The 18,642-nt window shown below is 34.2% G+C and overlaps 3 protein-coding genes across 10 annotated transcripts; 1 reads left to right on the forward strand and 2 right to left on the reverse strand.

The window, feature by feature from the left end:
- The first annotated feature begins 1,683 nt into the window (after nucleotides 1-1,683).
- Nucleotides 1,684-8,539, forward strand: LOC108460793 (protein ARABIDILLO 1-like). Of its 3 annotated transcripts, XM_053031932.1 has the most exons (14): nucleotides 1,692-1,967; nucleotides 2,086-2,174; nucleotides 2,467-3,886; nucleotides 4,132-4,290; nucleotides 4,387-4,467; nucleotides 4,604-4,735; nucleotides 5,170-5,297; nucleotides 5,534-5,621; nucleotides 6,166-6,260; nucleotides 6,720-6,783; nucleotides 6,881-7,056; nucleotides 7,411-7,635; nucleotides 7,938-8,022; nucleotides 8,134-8,539. In XM_053031932.1, the coding sequence occupies exons 3-14, from the start codon at nucleotides 2,537-2,539 to the stop codon at nucleotides 8,311-8,313; spliced, it is 2,763 nt and encodes a 920-aa protein (XP_052887892.1). In that variant the 5' UTR covers nucleotides 1,692-1,967; nucleotides 2,086-2,174; nucleotides 2,467-2,536; the 3' UTR covers nucleotides 8,314-8,539. The 3 variants fall into 3 exon arrangements, with proteins under 3 accessions (XP_017615937.1, XP_052887892.1, XP_052887893.1); XM_053031933.1 differs by having other exon boundaries at nucleotides 1,693-2,174; nucleotides 7,414-7,635; XM_017760448.2 differs by having other exon boundaries at nucleotides 1,684-3,886; nucleotides 7,414-7,635.
- Nucleotides 8,540-10,150: 1,611 nt separating this feature from the next.
- LOC108458717 (non-specific lipid-transfer protein A-like) lies at nucleotides 10,151-10,501 on the reverse strand. Its single transcript, XM_017758119.1, has one exon. It carries the CDS (start codon nucleotides 10,499-10,501, stop codon nucleotides 10,151-10,153), a length of 351 nt encoding a protein of 116 aa, XP_017613608.1.
- Nucleotides 10,502-13,082: 2,581 nt separating this feature from the next.
- Nucleotides 13,083-18,617, reverse strand: LOC108457898 (COP9 signalosome complex subunit 7-like). Of its 6 annotated transcripts, none has more exons than XM_017757102.2 (9): nucleotides 18,163-18,617; nucleotides 17,635-17,710; nucleotides 16,457-16,545; nucleotides 15,814-15,903; nucleotides 15,426-15,470; nucleotides 15,257-15,327; nucleotides 14,917-15,055; nucleotides 14,393-14,494; nucleotides 13,748-14,108 (listed from the first exon to the last, which is right to left on the reverse strand). In XM_017757102.2, exons 1-8 carry the CDS (start codon nucleotides 18,319-18,321, stop codon nucleotides 14,429-14,431), a joined length of 735 nt encoding a protein of 244 aa, XP_017612591.1. In that variant the 5' UTR covers nucleotides 18,322-18,617; the 3' UTR covers nucleotides 13,748-14,108; nucleotides 14,393-14,428. The 6 variants fall into 6 exon arrangements, with proteins under 6 accessions (XP_017612588.1, XP_017612593.1, XP_052874399.1 ...); XM_017757103.2 differs by having other exon boundaries at nucleotides 14,393-14,692; XM_017757099.2 differs by lacking the exons at nucleotides 13,748-14,108; nucleotides 14,393-14,494 and adding an exon at nucleotides 13,083-13,669.
- Nucleotides 18,618-18,642: the final 25 nt, after the last annotated feature.

Genomic DNA, 18,642 nt, shown 5'->3' on the forward strand with positions numbered 1-18,642 from the left:
TGAACATACCATCACATGAGTAGCCTTTTTCACGAATACAAAATTCTTAGAAATAATGTTTTTATCGAATTCCAAAACTATTTTGTTATTACACAAAAGATGTGTGGATGCAAGGTTTTTCCTAATTTCAAGAACATGGAAAACATTAAGCAATTTCAACTTTTGTCCTCAAGTAAAATTAAGTTAAGCAATTCCTTTACATATGACTTTAGCACCACCATTATTTCCCATTAAGATCTATTCTGGTTTCTCACGCTTTTCATATATCTTGAATTGTTCTTTGTTGCTGTACACATGAATAGTTATACTAAAATCCATCCACCACTCGGAAGATTTTGTTGCAGTAGCCATATGAGCTTCAGCAACCACGCCAATTTGCATTTTAGATATCATTGCAACAAGTTCCTTCATATATTGTTCAACAAGATTGGCTGAGTTTGTGCTTACTGAACCAAAAGTAGTCTTATTTCCAAAATTTTTGAACCCACAATCCCAAATAAAATTTCATTTCTTTCCATAATGGAAGCATATTTTATCAGTCTTCTTTTTCGTGGTTCGATTGAATTCTTTCTTCTGAATTCAGGGTCTTTTTTGTGCCTTCCCATTACATTTTTCTTAGACAAAGTTAACACTTGAACCAAGAATAAGTGCATCAAAAGTTTGATTTTCTGCCTTTGTAAGTAAGTCAGAAAATTTTATATAGTATAGGATTTTGGAGAATGTAGTATCTTCTTCCTATATCCATTCCAAAAGGGTATCAATTTGGATAAAATTGCACCTACTTATAGTGAATCAGAAATATTGATTTCTAGTTCACTTAACTTTGAAACTAGAACTTGCAACTCATGCACTAGATCCATGATTGGTTTTGTGTCAATGATGGTAAATTGAAAATACTTCAATGCTAAAAACTGTTTGCGCCTTTCTTCTCGTTTCTATACGAGTTCTCAATTGTCATTCAAGAAAATTCCTTTAGTGTAGTCATGTTTATGTGGAGGTCATAAATACAATTTGTGAGAAAATTCAATATGTAACCACAACAAATGCACTCATCTTCTTAGCGTTTATTTATTTCTTTGATAACATCATCAATGATTGTATGTTTGGATCAAGGACATAGAAGATCTTCATTGCAGTTAACATGAATACCATCTTATCTTTCCACTTTGTATAATTCGTTCAATTGAATCTATCTTCCGTGATCATGTCTTGATGGATCTTCAAACTCGATGTTAATTCAACCTCCATGAATGTAGCAAAAAAAGGTAGTCAAAATAAAACTTTAAGATTAACAGAAGAACTTGTGGTGCAATAAATGAAATTAAAAAAAAAAGAGAAGAAAATAAAACAAGACTTGAAGCGTAAATCACTTTCTTTAAATGCTTAGTGCTATATCTACTCCCTTTTGTTGGTGACAGGTGGCGCGCATTTGAACGTTTATCGCTTAGTGCTACATCACTTCCCTCTTGTTGGTGGCAAGTAATTAGGGTTACACTTACTGAAATTTTTAAAAAGTTCAAGCTAACGATATTATTCGACCCATTGTTACTTAAATAGTTCTTTTAAGTTTTTTTTAAATTTTTTACATCCAATTATACTAATTTCTTAAAAAAAACCTTTAAATTTTAAAACTTCAAAATATTCATAAGTTGATATTATACTATAATGTAGTTATATCATTCATTTTAACAGTAATATCTAGATTTTTGAAGCAGCAAATTACAATAAGAAATACAAATAATTATATATACACCCTCCAATCCCAATTGATATTCCCCTTATAAAAAAATCATGCTTAATTGTTTGCCATGATTCCTTACATGACATCTTAATAATGCTGTAAAAATTCATTTTCATACAAAAAAAATTTCCCATTCTTTCTCTCTCATTCCTTTGTGTGCACAATAAAGATGAAGATTAAGATTAAACCAAAGAGAGTTTTAGACGCATGGCTTTGAGCTTTGAGGGTTTGGTTTCTCTTTCTCTTTCATTTATGCTTTTGCCTGAATTCTCTCTTACGCAATTTCAACTCTCTTTCTCTCTCGTTTTTCTTCCCTTCCATTGAAGCTTATTCAATCAAATCAGGTATAAAAAAGGGTTCTAATTGATTTAATCTGAACGGTTCGAGATTTAAGGGTTTACCCTTCATTCCCAGAAAGACTGAACTCTGTCAGGTTTGAGAACGACGATCGATTTTTCTTCCCTGCAAATGCATTTATCATTCTAGATTTTTATTGGGTTTATATGAAATCGGACAATTTGATTATTTGTAAAGTATGAGAATTTAAGGTATCTTGGTGTTTGAGTAGTGACATAGATACAATTACATTGTTGGTTTTGAGTTAGGGTTTTTGGGGGACCTGAGACCATTGCTTTTTTTGGTCTCTCTATGCTTGCTAAGTTGTTTTGTGAATTGGGTATTTGAGCTTGAAGGGCGTATGTACTTAGTTCAATGTGCACTTACAGGTTATAGGGTTTAGTTGCTTTGAGGTTCAAAGGATTTTGGTATTGGAGTCCTTTTTGGATTTGATCAGGAATGACTCGTAGGGTGCGGCGCAAGGTGGCAAAGAAAGGGAAGGACGACGCTGTTTCACTAAGTTATCTTGAAATTGAAGTTGAGGATTTAGGTCTTGAGAGAAATGGCAATGTTGATTGGACAAGCTTGCCTGATGATACAGTGATTCAATTGTTTTCTTGTCTGAATTATCGAGATAGGGCAAGCCTGTCGTCAACCTGTAAGACATGGAGAGTTTTGGGTGCTTCTCAGTGTTTATGGAGTTCATTGGATCTTCGTGCTCATAAATTTGACACCGCAACGGCTACATCACTTGCTTCTAGGTGTGTGTATCTTCAAAAGCTTAGGTTTCGCGGGGCAGAGTCTGCCGATGCAATAATTCATCTTCAAGCTAAGAATTTGCGTGAAATAAGCGGTGATTACTGCAGGAAAATAACTGATGCTACTCTATCTGTGATTGTTGCCCGGCATGAGGCTTTGGAAAGTCTTCAGCTTGGGCCAGACTTTTGTGAGAGGATCACTGGTGATGCTATAAAAGCAGTAGCCCTTTGCTGTCCCAAATTGAAAAAGCTCCGGTTGTCTGGAATAAAGGATGTTTATGCTGATGCGATCAATGCTTTGGCTAAGCACTGTCCAAATCTGGTTGACGTTGGGTTCCTTGATTGCCTAAATGTTGATGAGGCAGCATTGGAAAATGTCTCATCTGTTCGTTTCCTCTCTGTTGCTGGGACATCAAATATGAAATGGGATGTGGTTTCGCAGCTTTGGCACAAGCTGCCTAAATTGATTGGGTTGGATGTTTCTAGAACTGATATCGGATCAGCTGCTATTTCTAGATTGTTATCCTCATCCTTGAGCTTGAAGGTTTTGTGTGCCCTAAATTGTCCGGTTCGTGAAGAGGAAACTAGCATTAGCACCACCAAAACCAATGGCAAATTGTTGCTTGCCCTTTTTTCAGATATTTTTAGAGAACTATCTTCTTTATTTGCCAAAACTTCAAACAAAGGGAGGAATGTGTTTTTGGATTGGAGGTGCTCAAAGAACAAAGATAAAAACTTGAATGAGATCATGACTTGGCTTGAGTGGATCTTATCTCACACGCTTTTGCGTACTGCTGAGAGCAACCCACAAGGTCTTGATAATTTCTGGCTTAAGCAAGGGGCAGCATTATTGCTAAGCTTAATGCAGAGCTCACAAGTGGATGTTCAAGAAAGGGCAGCCACTGGACTAGCAACTTTTGTTGTTATTGATGATGAAAACGCAAGCATAGATCGTGGAAGGGCTGAAGCAGTTATGCGAGATGGTGGCATCCGGCTTCTTCTGAACCTAGCGAAGTCTTGGCATGAAGGACTTCAATCGGAGGCTGCAAAGGTTATTATCCTATTTTGAAAAATTACAGTTCACATCACAGTGCTACTGTTATCATATTCATTTCTTTTAACTGAATTGCTTATTCTAGTGATCATAGGATCGTTTGATGCTTTCTGCTTAAATGAAGAATTTGCTATTCACAGCACTTTTGTGCGTGTTATCATTTTCCATCTATTTTCTTAAATACTGAGATTGCTAGTTTATTAAATGAAATTTTAGTTGATTTGGACTTTGTAATGCCATAGGCTCTAGCAAACTTGTCTGTCAATGCCAATGTCGCTAAAGCTGTAGCTGAAGAAGGAGGAATTAATATCCTCGCCGCATTGGCAAGGTCCATGAACAGGCTGGTTGCTGAGGAGGCAGCTGGTGGGCTATGGAACCTTTCTGTAGGGGAAGAGCACAAGGTTTTATGCTATACTACTATTCAGTGCTTTTTCTCTAACCTGGGAACATAAGGTTTCTGTTTGCAGTTCTAACCACGTTTTCTTTTAAAAAATTAGGCTGCAATAGCTGAAGCTGGTGGTGTCAAAGCTTTGGTCGATCTTATATTCAAGTGGTCCTCTGGCGGTGATGGAGTTCTTGTATGCTTCTCCTTATGTGATGTGTTTGCTTGTGTACTACGTTTAAATATCATGTAGCATCAAGTTCACTCATGATTTAAGTTGCTTTCAGGCTATAGTTTGTTGGTTGGATCATGATTTCCTTTTGTGTTTCCAGGAACGCGCAGCTGGCGCTTTGGCAAATTTGGCAGCTGATGATAAATGCAGTATGGAAGTTGCCATTGCGGGTGGTGTGCATGCATTGGTAATGCTTGCTCGTAACTGCAAGTTTGAAGGAGTGCAAGAACAGGTTGGGAACCTTGAACTGTGCATGATTCAATCACTGCATTTCCTTTGAATTGTTTCTATTTGAAATGGTTAGCATGGCTTTTTCAATTATCTGATTTTTGATAGGTTATTTACACCTAGTCACAACAACTATCTAATTTGTAAGAATGTTCTAGTTTGATGAAAATTTCTGAGTACGCTTATCAATGTCATATTGCATTCTTTTGATATTAAGCATGGTGCTATGCAGATATGCTTAATTATGCTATGCATTCTTCTAGGCATGGAAATAAGTAATCTTGTAAATTAAATACTGATGGCTTCAACTGTGTACTTGCTTGTCTTATGATTTGTATTGGAATCCAGTCTTCTTCTTTTTCAGCATTCAACGATTACTCATGTCACCACATTCGACATGTTTGTTGAGAGTTTTAATTTCATGTCCAAATATGCTAGGCTGCTCGCGCCTTAGCAAATTTGGCTTCTCACGGTGATAGCAACAGTAACAATGCTGCTGTAGGACAAGAGGCTGGTGCTCTTGAAGCGCTAGTTCAACTTACACGTTCTCCTCATGAAGGTGTCAGGTAGCTACAATCATGTATTTGAGCTGACTCCTTGTTTCAGCTATTAGATTTTTTGGTGTAAATAAGTTCAGTGTTTATATTCTGTAGTTTTTGTTTCAGCTTTATCCATTTTCCTTGCGGTCCCAAAATTATAGATTCAGTCTGTAACTCATAGACCATAACAATTTTGTCTTAAATGCACAAAATTAGGTTGGGTTTGTTTTAACATGTATGATGATATCTACTGAGTGAAACAGGCAAGAAGCTGCTGGTGCATTGTGGAACTTGTCTTTTGATGACAGAAATCGAGAAGCAATTGCAGCAGCTGGTGGTGTTGAGGCATTGGTATGACATTTTTTTTATGCTTCTATTGTTTTCTCTGTCTAAGCAGGGGTAGCCTCAGGTACCATTATGTGCGGCAAAAAGTGAATAATTTTTGTGTTCTACTAAAATACCTCCCAAATATCCTTTTGGCCTCCAGGTTACAATAATTTTTGCTTAGACATATTCATTTTTTGTAGATATTTAAATAATTTAGTATGTTGCCAGCATTGAAATGCAGATCTACCAGATTATGTTTAGATACGGACAGGATGTGCCTTGGTCATCTGAGGCTTTCTCTTTCTTGAATCCCGTGGATTCAAACTGTTACCTTTGCTGTTTCATTTGTTTTTTAACCTTCCCTTCTGTGGTGTCATGGTGCAAAATTCTGAATCCTGAAATATTAGTAACTATAGTGAAGTGCTATCGAAATTACGTAATGTTAAAGATTTGTTGAATTATGTTCTTTGCTTCACTATAATTCTTTGGAAGAGCTCATGTGAAGAAAACTTCTGTTGGTAAGATTTCACTGCTTCATAAAGGTTTTTATTTATTTTATTTTGTGTAGGTTACTCTTGCCCAATCCTGTTCAAATGCTTCCCCAGGTCTTCAAGAGAGGGCAGCTGGTGCTCTTTGGGGATTGTCAGTGTCAGAAGCCAATAGGTAATGCATTTTTTACTTTTGAACTTATTCAAGAGTTGGCGATAGAAACCCTGGCTTCTGAGCACATTATGTGAGAATTTTTTGAACTTTTGACCCACGTGGGGTTTTATGCATATGGCATAAAAGGTTTAAAACAACAGGAGCAGAACCACTCTTATTTTTGCTGCCTTTTTGTTCTTTTCTATTGTACACTGCTGTCCAAATCCTTTGATATTATCCAGCGCTTGGCCTTGCCAAAGTGGGATGATACTATCAGATACAACCCTAGCATATTGCTTTCGTTAACTTGCATTTTTGTGCTAATCATTATTATTCTGGACAATAATTTCTTCGTGTTAATGGTGCAACCACATTTTTCTTCTTGTTCATGATTTTTTCCTAGAAAAATATTCACATTGATCATGCTATGAAACTCTAATAGGAAGAATATTCATGCTATTTATCTTTGGTCTTTGTTAGCATTGCTATTGGACGAGAAGGAGGTGTTGCACCCCTGATTGCACTTGCACGCTCTGACACTGAAGTAAGCATTTCATAAGCCAACCCTTGCAGTTAGTGTATGATCTAAATTTTTGTCAGGTGACATCTCAATTGAGTTTAACTTATGCTTTTGCTTTCAGGATGTTCATGAAACTGCTGCAGGGGCTCTTTGGAACCTTGCTTTTAACCATAGTAATGCACTTCGGATAGTGGAAGAAGGTGGGGTTCCTGCACTCGTTCATCTTTGTTCTTCATCGTTATCCAAGATGGCACGCTTCATGGCTGCATTAGCACTGGCATACATGTTTGATGGGAGGTAAATATTTCTGTCTTAATTGCATAAAATTTAACCCAACACTCCTTTGTCGATTTTTATATATCTAAATATTTTGTCGGGACCTTGTCACATTAAGTTTACTGTATTCTTATTCTGTAATATTTAGTTGGTCTATAACGTTTTAGCATGCCTTATCATGATGAAATCTCTGGTTAAAGACAATTTTTACCAATGTCTGAAAAGTCAAACATGTATAATCTCTATCCTGAAAAAAAAAAAGGTTAAATATCACCAAGCAACTAATGATTTATCATGCATGCACAAGATATCATACAATGCGAAAAAGGAACCTAAAGCATTTTTATTCTAATTCGCTTCAAATGATATTTTTAGCAGAATCGATGAATTTGCACCAATGAGTTCATCATCAGAAAGCACATCAAAGAGTGTAAGCTTGGATGGGGCTCGAAGAATGGCTTTGAAGCATATTGAAGCTTTTATTCGTACTTTCTCCAACCCACAAGCATTTGCTGCGGCTGCTGCTTCATCGGCTCCAGCAGCCTTGGCACAAGTAACTGAAAAAGCTCGTATTCAAGAAGCAGGGCATCTGAGATGCAGGTTTCATTCCCTCATCCTTTTCCCTCCTGGTTGCATTCCAGATTCATTTGTGCTTTTCACATAATTATTGTCTCAACTTCAAAATTAAGTTGCAGAAAGAAAATGGCCACTATAGACGTTAACAAAGAAACACCATTGTAAATTAATAGAACTAAATACTTTATGCTTTTAATAAAATTATTAAAAGCTAATCTCCGATATGGTATTTGTCCACCTTTGTTGAAATTGATTAATCATGTTGTTTCGTGCTGAGTGACTCTAAGTTGATCTCTATGAATTAACATGACTTCTATATTCTTTAGTGGGGCTGAAATAGGAAGATTCGTCTCGATGCTTCGAAATTCTTCTTCAATACTCAAGGCATGTGCAGCATTTGCTTTACTTCAGGTAAACTATATGACTACCAATTTCTTTTGGGCTCGAATAGTCCCGAAAATCCTCTTCTTTCCGAAGTAAAATAGTTACAGCAAAGGAATCCTCACAAGAATACATTTGCAGTTCACCATTCCCGGTGGTCGACATGCAGTGCACCATGCTAGCCTTATGCAGGGTGGTGGAGCAGCAAGGGTTCTGCGAGCAGCAGCTGCAGCAGCAACATCCCCTATCGAGGCTAAAATCTTTGCGAGAATTGTACTTAGAAACTTGGAGCATCATCACCAAGTAGAACCATCCATTTAAATTCAGGAACCAACTTAATTATGAGTCAACTCATGAGTTTCATTAATTTTATATGCCATAAATTACATTTCTAAGGTCTTCTCTCTTTGTCTGTAACCTTTTGGAATATAAGAACTGTCAGAACAAAGTTCTTATTTTTGTAGTTAATCATTTTTGTGTATCTGTATTCATTGCGACAATATCTTTTATATATATATGAACATAAATGTCTTTTGAGGGCTTAAAATTGTTTCAGCTCTCTGTTGTGTCTGTATTAGCTATCTTGGAGAGTTAATGACAGCTTCTTTTGCACTTCTATTATTTCTAGTAATTTTCTTTTAAAATTATTTTTGTTGGGTTATTTTATGAAAAAAAATTCCATTGAACCGAGTCTCCCCAAAAAAATTTTAAAAAGTGAGATAATAAAGTTGTTTTTTTTCTTTCCAAAAATTAGTTTTCAAACTTCCAAAAAGTATGTTTTTTTACTTGTCATTTCAACTGCTAAAACATAATTACTCTAATAAAGGTTTCCAGAATCATAGTAGTAATTGAATTGATCATATTATTAATTTGTACAATTTAATTAAATAAATTATAAAAAAAAATTTCGGCTCAATCTATTTTTAACTTGATTCAATCAATTTGTACTAGTGTCACGAGACTAGACTATTTTGGCCCGTGACACTAGTTCACGACTTAAATTATCTTATGCTTCTCTATGGACTAATACCTCGGCCAATGCAGTCCAGTTCAAACAACAAAGACTCTAATTCTCTACACTTTGTATATTTGAAATTTAGTCTTTCTACTTTTATTTTCAAGAATTTAATTCCTCTACTTTTTAGATTTAAAATATGGTTTATAACTGCATAACATTTTAATTGAAAAGTTACTTTTGTTTACCTCATGTTACAGTTTAGTCACTTATGTTTGAAATGTTACGTTTTGGTCACTTATGTTATCACATTGTAATATTTTAGTCATTGAGCCGTTAACGTTGTAATAGTAAATTGGCATGGCATGTTAAATCATTATTTCAAACAAAAATTTCAAGTTAATTTATACAATCGGTCACTATATTTTTTGTTTTGAGCAATTTAAATTTTCTTTTATATTTTTTTAACTTTACTTTTTTTTTCTTTTTTTTCATTCTTTTTTGCTTCTCCTTCTGTTTTCCTCTATTCTCCATTTCTTTTAACGTAGTTTTTCTATGTTTTCCATTTGCTAAAACTAATCCCTATACTTTTATCTTTTTGAACAAATTAATTTTTTAGAGTGAGGCGAGCTTATGGATTAGTTTTAACAAATAGAAAATATAAAAAACTATATTAAAAGAAATGAAGAAGGAGAAAACAGAGGAGAAATGAAGATAATGGAAATTAAAAATAAAAAATTAAAAGAACATAAAAAATTTAAATTGCTCAAAATAAAAAAATATAGGATCAATTATAGAATTTAACCTAAATTTTTATTTAAAATGGTGATTTAAAGTGTCATGTCACTTACTATTACATCGTTAATAGTAATTAATGGCTCATTAACTAAAATATTACAACACGATAACGTAAGTGACTAAAAGGTAACATTTCAAGCATAAGTGACTAAAATATAACTTGAGGCAAATAAAAGTGACTATTTTAATAGTTTACCCTAACTAATATTTTAGACTGTTTTATTTAAGAATTTGATTTGATTTTCTTGACGTTATTAGATCATTGTCGAATATGTTAACATATCAAATTTAAGTATCTTAATGCTTGATTCAACCAACGTACGAATTCAATTGTTTTTTAATTATTTTTAGTTAATATTAAAAAATCTATTCGAATTCAATCTAAAAATTAATAAATAAATAACCTTACTCGTGGCAGTTGGTGTTCTTAGAGATTGGGTAATTAAATTGAACATTGCACTTATTAGGAAGAGACGAGGCCACACCTTCCTTAATACTGGGGAATCCAGCAGCGGCCTCTTTGATACAGCTACAGGCTGTTTGCTTCTCGGCGGTGGTGACGGCGATTTTCTTGAGTTTCGCCAGCCCGACACAGCAGAGAGCCGAGGGATAACCTGTCCTTGAGGTCAGGTAAGGAACACAGTAAACTAAACATTCATCCACTTCGTCACAACTTACGACGGCCGTTTCTCCTGGCTCCGCCATGAATTGCACCATGGTAACCGCCACAATAACTGAGATAACTAAACCCTTCATCTCAAGTTTTCATCTTCGTGTGAGCTTGTGTTGCTGAATGGGAATTTATATTGGGATATGATATACATAGCATGTTGGTGACATTGGCATGGTTAAAATATGTGGGCCACGCTCACGAATGACAATTAAATTTTTGGGTAAGTTCCACCTAAGGTTATTAAATTAGTAGTAACTTTACGCTTTGGTCACTTTACTTTAAAAAATAATAAACTAGTCACTGAATTATTCAAAAAATTTTATTTAAGTTCTTGGGTAGTTAAGTATTTTTTTTTTAAAGTTTGACTAGTGAGCTCCAAGTAACAATTCAGCGAACAGTACAATGGATTAGTATCCATTGACGAGTTAAAAAATATACATTAAATCCAAGTCGACCTGAAGGTCAATATCAAATATTGTAGAAGAAAGTTGTTTGGATTTTGCTTCCTACATTTGTGACATTCAAAATTATTTCATCAAAAAAAAAATCTTTTGAAGTGAAAGGAAAGATGAGTTTTTTATTGGTATAATCAATGCGAAAAGAAAAACCCATACAACGGCGATTTTAAAAATATTAATGACTTAAATAAAAACTTTCAAAAAGTTCAGTAACTATTTTGTAACTTTTTGAAGTTGAGTGACAAAATGTAAATTTACTGATAGTTTAGTGACCATGAATGTAATTTACGCCTTAAATTTTGCCTATAAGTGAACACCTAGAAGTGATATAAAAGAAAATTGAGAAATAATCACGTGAGGTGAAGCCAAATATTTTTTTGGGCGGGGAGCGGATTAAATTGTATATTTTTATAATAGTAAAAATGCAATTTCACCATTTTAATAGCTTATATCTTTATAATTTTTAAAGGATTAAATTAAATTTTTATCGTTTAGGAGAGCTAAAATGCAATTTTACTATTATTAATTTAAAATTTTATAAATTATAAAGGAACTTAAATAGAAAATTTTTCATTTTAGAGGGGTCGAGGCCCCTGCCAACCCTCCCTGGCTTCGCCACTACGTGACATTCTAGGAGATTAAGTTGTACTTTGAAATTAAAAATAGCTGAACTCTGCTAGGTAGAGTGGAAAGGAAAGTGAGGGGGGGAAAATTGAAGGGTAGAAAACTAGAAGGATGAAAAACATAATTCTTCTTTCTGTAGGTTTGCTTGGTAAGAGAGATGTTTGCTTAGTAGAAATGAGAAGTGAAAGGAAAAAAATAGAACATTTAAAAAAAATACATAATTCTAAACAAACACTTCTTTCTATTTTTTTTGCTCTTATTTTTCTTTTCAATCAAGCGCAATCAAAATATTTTCTTTTTTACTTTTTCACTCCATCTTCCCATCCTCTACTTTTTCACCCAGGACACCTTCAAAGCTGAATGGTTCCAACATAAATGGCAATAACAAATTGTGAGATGATGATCATCATTGCAGGTATTGTTTGACGTATGTTACTTGCAACAGTATTGAAGATAAGCTTTGTGGAGATATCATTATAAGCTCTTTACCAACCCCTTTGCTTTGCAACTTGACATTTCACTTTTTCCTTACACTGCTCACACATTTCCCATGAAAAATTAGATTTGAATGATTATATTCTTACTCGTTTGATAACATTGTATTAGTTTGGGTTTTATCAAATTGGATCGATTCGGACTTTAAATTTTGAATAATTTTAGTTTAAATCAATTATAGATTTATCATTTTGAGTTATTTGATTATTTCCGACTTGATCAAATTGACCAAATCCAATTTAAATTCCTAAATTTTTCTGATCAAGTTTGAACTTTTAAATTCGAATACATTAGATGGAATATTCAAAACAGGTGTTAAACATAAATGTTATTTTTAAAAAAAAAATAAAAACTGGATAAATTGGATACTTAATACACAGAAGCAGATTCAGCTTAGTTTGCAATTTTCCTTTTTGGTCCATAATTAGATTTCTGCTAAAAATGCCCAAAACCCAATTTTGATGAATTGAAGTTTTGTTTTTCAGAAGATGAAAAAACGAAAAAAAAAAAAAAAAGGGGGCAAGACCAACAACAACGAATAAAATCTTTGTTCCCTTGTGTAGTATCAAATAAAAAGCGCGTAATATCTTTTAAATTAATTAGATGGGCTTATGATTGTTTAGAAAATATAAAAAAAATAGAAAGCAAAAAAAAAAAATCAATATTAGATTTTTATCAGAAAAATATTGTTGATTAAACTTCACCAGGTAATATTAGACATGAGTACATAACACAAACACGACATGAAAGAATAACATAAATACACGAAGGTTAGAATTTATATATAATATGAATTATTAAAATATCAAATTTTATATAAATATAAAATATCTTAAATGACCTAACAAAACTATACAAATATAATATAAACACACATTATCACTCAAAAAAGCACATACTTAAAGCTTATGAATTAAATTATCAAAAATAATTGCTTACATGATTTCCACACAATTTAAATTGGTCAAATGACTATTTTTCTTTATTTTAAAAATACCACATAATCCAATTTAACATAATTCCTTTTATGATGTTATCCAAAAGAGTAGAGGAACTAAATCCCATTATTAAAAGCAGAGGGATTAAATATGCAAAAAATATAGGGAGTCAGACTGTAATTAGACCAGATTTTTTCCCCCATGCACGCTAATCATCCATGCATATCAACACCGTATGTACGCAACATTAACATAATAAAAGATGGTAGCTAATAGCTATTGTACATTTACCATCGCTATCAAGCGAGAAAATTAGTCGCACTTTTTTTCGTATAGGGACCAAAACAAATGTAAAAGCAAAGCAATTCATATGATTAACAATTAGGTTTAGGAAATTCTTATTAAAATAAAAACCAAACACAAGAACAAGAACAACACCATGAAGCCAAGCCACCAGTAGATTCACGAACCCATGGAAAGTTTTTTCAATGGTGTTCTCAACCACCATTGAATCAGTGAAGCACAAATAAGAGTTACCAAAAACTACAAAATGAAAATGAAAGGAAGATAGAAATGAGAAATACCATGAATCCCGGGCGTTATAAAAGCAAAGTGGCAGCCAGAGAAAGATCAAAAGTCCAATGTCGTATGACGCAAGTCCAAAGCAGATTCCACTAGGTTTCCTCCCTCTGGGTGGTTTGAGTTTCTCAATGGACCCTAGAATGGCCGAGTCATACTGCACTGTTGCATTCAAAGATTAGATCAGGCAGCCCCGGTAAACAAAGTATAGGAAACAAGAACGCTCAAGTCCAACTTTTCTAACATAATGGAACTATCAGCCATATATAATCTTCATGATGCAGCATGAAGTGCATGATTAAAAAGTGAAATAACTTGAATTTGTAAATCTTGGATATCTAAGTGTTCTAAATTTTGAGTCTGTGTTTTGTCCTATCTTTCCCAACTCAATAGGAATAACAATGGGTTTACGATATGCTAACAATTCTGAAATTATAACGCCACAATTGTCAAATTCACTACCAAAGCAGCACTATCACTGCCTGAAAAGCAGAATCATTGGTTACTGGGACTATCGTGAACAAAAATCTGGTTGGTCTTCTAAACGCCGTCCAATAAGTTGCATGTTCTTTCTTCAGGACATCAGATTCCTTCTCCTGCATTTTCTCCAAACCGTTAGTTATCAACAAATGCAGTCAGTTCAAACAATGCACTACAAGTAGAAGTTCTGTGAATTCAATAAATAAATATAACTCTACAACTGGTGATAACCAATCATCCACAGCATTAAAGAATGGGTAAAATAGTGACCAAAATCAAGCTGTGGATGACTTAAAGAAAAGGAAAAGCAGAAGATACCGTGAAAACCATAAAACCTCTTCAGTAAAAATAATATTCAAGGATTAGAACAAAAGTGGATTAAGTTGAAAAAAGTATTAACCTCTCTTGTGTCGGCTTTGGTCTTCCTCAAAGTCCATCATTCCACCAGGTTTAGAGTTGATTTCATTGAGCCCTTAGAAGTCAGTATTGGCCTGCTTGCAGTCTGTAACTTCTGGCACAAAATAAGCCTCATCGACCAACATACCTCGATATCGAATGAGTAAAGTCATGGCATGCTACTCCTAGATCCAGTTAAGCTCACTCATTTGCATTTAACAAGTTGCAGCTTTAAGCTCCAAACTTTTTCTGTCTAAGCATTTTTGGAAGAATTAAAGAACTCTCTTTCACATGACCACCCCTCCTACCAAAACAATTTCAATATTTAAAGAGATGCATTCATGTCTACGACTAGCACATTCATGGAAAGTCAAACTAGTTCCGCTATCTTCAATGCTTATATAGATTTCGTTTAAAAACTAAAAACACAACAATAGAAATAATGATAACACTTTCAGCTGCATTTTGCTTCTCATGCTTTGTAATGGTCCAATCAATCTATTTAAGGGAAAACTGGGTTCAACTGACCTTGACGGAGACAGCTTTCTTTACTTCCATCACCCTATCTTCAAGCTCCTTTCGGTGTTTCTTGTCCAACTCACTCATTGTATCAGCCCATTTTATCTTGTCTTGAATTGTGACAAGTAAGTTATCTGACGTAGCCAACCTAGGTTCTCATCCATAGATAGATGGTAGATATATAAGCTGACATCAATCAAATTTGTGTTTGCATTTCTATCAAACCTTGTTGAACTAGCCAGCTCTAATGAACAAAGCCAAAAGCTAATATGACATCAGACAGTAGCAACTATTAATGCTGCAAGGACAGAGGTCTTAATCACTTATTTAATTAGAACCAGGATGTTACCAGTTTGATAGTGTTTGTATCATACTTCCAAGTTGTCCTGGCCTCAAATCCCTCCCAGCAGCAAATTGAACCTTCGATAGCATATATGAGAAACTTTAATAAGAAGGGGAAAAGAAAGGAATACAGCAAAGTACAAAAAACTTCAAACTTGAAGACTGCAAATTGATACCTCAAAATATCTTCGCAGCTGATCCAGCTTTCCTCTAACTAGACCCTGACAAAATGGTTGACAAAGAACGAAGAATCAGCAAACTTTCAGTTCAGTAGTGTTACTCCCTTAAAAAGTCCAACAACCCCTAAAAGCTAAGTTTGATCTCGGGTTTCAGGGCCAAACACCCAATGACAGTTCAGATAGTTGTAGGTACATGTCTGAAGGGCAAAACATATGAAATGTGAAATTGTATTGAAGAAGCATATTTGCCATGCTGTGTTTGATGCCGAGCCACCTTAAAATTAACAGGCATGATGCACTAGCAGGATGATCCTTTCAGTCTGTCGAATGAAAATCATCCTTTAAAGACAAGTGGTATAGAGAATCACACTAGGAGACTACGTACAGCATACATGCAGTCATTGATTAGAAAATCTTCAAGTTCACGGACATTTGTGACATCTAACTCCAGCATTAGCTGATCATATGATAGTACCTGAACAAGATATTTAAAAAGTACTATTTAATAAAGGATAAAAGAACTTGATGTAAACCTACATAATAATCAGCATACAAAGATTCCAATCCCCACGAATTTTGCATTTATCCCTTTACATTAGAAAGTGAATTAAATGAATTCTGAAAAAGATTAAATCTTCGAGAGATACTAAGCAATTTGTTCAATCATATTATGAACTCAGTTACCTAGAGGACAGAGATCTAAAGTTGCATGCTTGTTAAATGTCAAAATGTGCTATAATGACTAAAACAGAACTAGACCGAGAAATGGCATGTGTAGAAGTGCAAAGGCATCTTTCTAACCTGATATGAGGGTGAATCTAGTCTTATCTAGGTTGTAGGCATTTCAGGGTATTGTTCTAAGGTGAATTTGGTTTTATCTACGTTGTAGGTGTTTCAAGGCATTGTTCTTAGGTGTTATGTTGTAATCCATGATCTTGTGTTCAATGCCTTTATTAATAAAATCTACTTTTTCTGAGCAAAAGAAAAAGAAAAAGAAGTGCAAATTCCTCATAACTCAAAGAGAATACCTTTTTTGTCTCGGCAAGTGTAAGGACAGTAAGTTGCTTTAACTTGAGAACTTGATCTGGGACCAGTTGAGGAAACTTACAGCTATTTCCTAATTGCAAAGTTTATCACATTACGATGTGCAGAAGAAAAAATGAACAATCAAGTCTAAGAAATATATAAATATCAAATAGTTTAATTAAGTAAAAGCTGAAAAGGCATTCTGCTGCCTACTGTGCCTGGAAGAATAAACATTACTGACAAACACTATAGAAAGGAAGACAATAAAAGTGATGAAGAAAAGGGGGGAAAAGTTATTTTGTCAATCTGGAAAAGTGATATTCAAATTTAATGCCTTTCCAATCAATAGACCTCAAAATTTCCATTTAGATACTAAGCTCAGTGCTATATTTTCAAGAAGATTAGTGGAAAGATAGTTTACAACTTCATAAAATGAGGTTCAATTCCATTTCCCGAAGCTCATTTTCATCATTTGTTTAAATAGAAAGCTGCAGTTTTAGCCATGAGCAACTATAAAATTAAAATACTTAACATTTACTAGAAGCAAAACCCATATCCCTTTGGATGTGATTGGTTGGGTGGAAAATTGAAAGAACGGTAGGAGGGAGTGAAAAAGTGGGAAGAAAATAAATTTGGAGTGTGCCCGGTAAGGGAGAAAAGTGAAAGCAAATAAAATAGAAAACCAGTCCTTCCAAATTGGGATGATGAGAGGAGAGAAAATGTGAGAGAGGTATGTTAGTTCAAAATTATGTATTTTTCAAATGTTTTAGTTTCTTTCCTTTCATTTTCCAACTCTACCAAGCAATGGATGGAAAGAAATTATTTTTTCTTTCAATTTTTCCATCTTTCCTACCAAGCACACCTATGGAAAGAAAAATTATATTTTCCATCTTCTATTTTTCTACCCCTTCAATTTTGCATCTTTCCAATTTTCTTTCCACTCTACCAAGCCAAGCCTTAATGACCAATTTTCATGTTTAAACATCAAAATCAACCAACATGGTAGAAAACACATTTCAACCTCTTTGTTATTCAGTATTGAAGTCTAAAACGTACACAGTAGCAACACATTTACTACTAAAAATCTTAAATGCAGGAAAGAAACAAGTGCATTGAAGGCATTACAAACTTCTAACCAAACAGTGGCTCTGCCTAAGACATGGGTTTTTCCCCGACTTACTCTTATAATCGCTCCATGTTCCATGTGCAAACAATCGAAGCATCTCAAGGTGCACCGAGTTGTCAGTTCCTTCTAGCTGCAAAAAGTACATTGATTTCACATAAAATACTAGTAAACTAATGCCTCTAAACAAAAGCTTAACAAAAAAAAAAAAAAAAACTGAACAACTCAGTAACCATTGAATAGCTAGGAAAGAGTATGATCAAACCAACAGTCATAAATGAAATGCCACATGAAACTGATAAAAAAATTTGCCACAAAAATTTAAATTAAACAAACAACAAAAAAACCCTACAATATTCAAACCTAATTCCATTGTAACATCAAAGAACAAGCAACATGGTTTGCCGAATAGTGTAAACCAATTTTTAAGTATCCTTAACTTTCCGCTCCTTTTTCTCACTAACCAAACAGTGCGATCCTACTCCAAAACCTCTTCAACAGCTAATAAACTATGTACAAAAAAAGGAAAATTGATAATTGACTATGGTTTTGATTTCTTAGATCGAAGATGGAACAGTCCCTAACCTCAGCGACAGTGGGCACAGCAAGAATCTCAGAGAAGGCGAAAAGTGAAGGATGCGACGTCGCTTCAACGAAAACGGAGCCAAGAGCCGAGCCCTTCTGAGCTGATACTTGCTTCACGAAATGATCAATTACCTCTGCTTGTTTTTCCTCGATTTCCATCTTCAGAAACAGCCTCCCAAATCACACACAGAAGGAAAATTAATAATTAAATAAATTGAATTTTGAAAAATGTCAATGGAAATTAAGAGTTTGGATTGGTGCTGAAGACGGTTGATTAAGCGACGGAAAGCCTTTAAAAGTTTGAATAAATAAATAAAAATGATGAAATTTCTGTAGAATTTGTGGGATTTTGATAGTTTCCTGAGAACTAGTAAAATGGCCCCCGCGTTTAGAGACCAGCCCAAAAACAGTTGTTCAATTTATTTATTTATTGCCAAAGTTCCTGAAATTGTTTAGTAATATATTTATAAAAAAATTGGT

Source organism: Gossypium arboreum, chromosome 8 (assembly GCF_025698485.1).
Source record: "Gossypium arboreum isolate Shixiya-1 chromosome 8, ASM2569848v2, whole genome shotgun sequence".
In the NCBI taxonomy this organism is placed as follows: Eukaryota; Viridiplantae; Streptophyta; class Magnoliopsida; order Malvales; family Malvaceae; genus Gossypium; species Gossypium arboreum.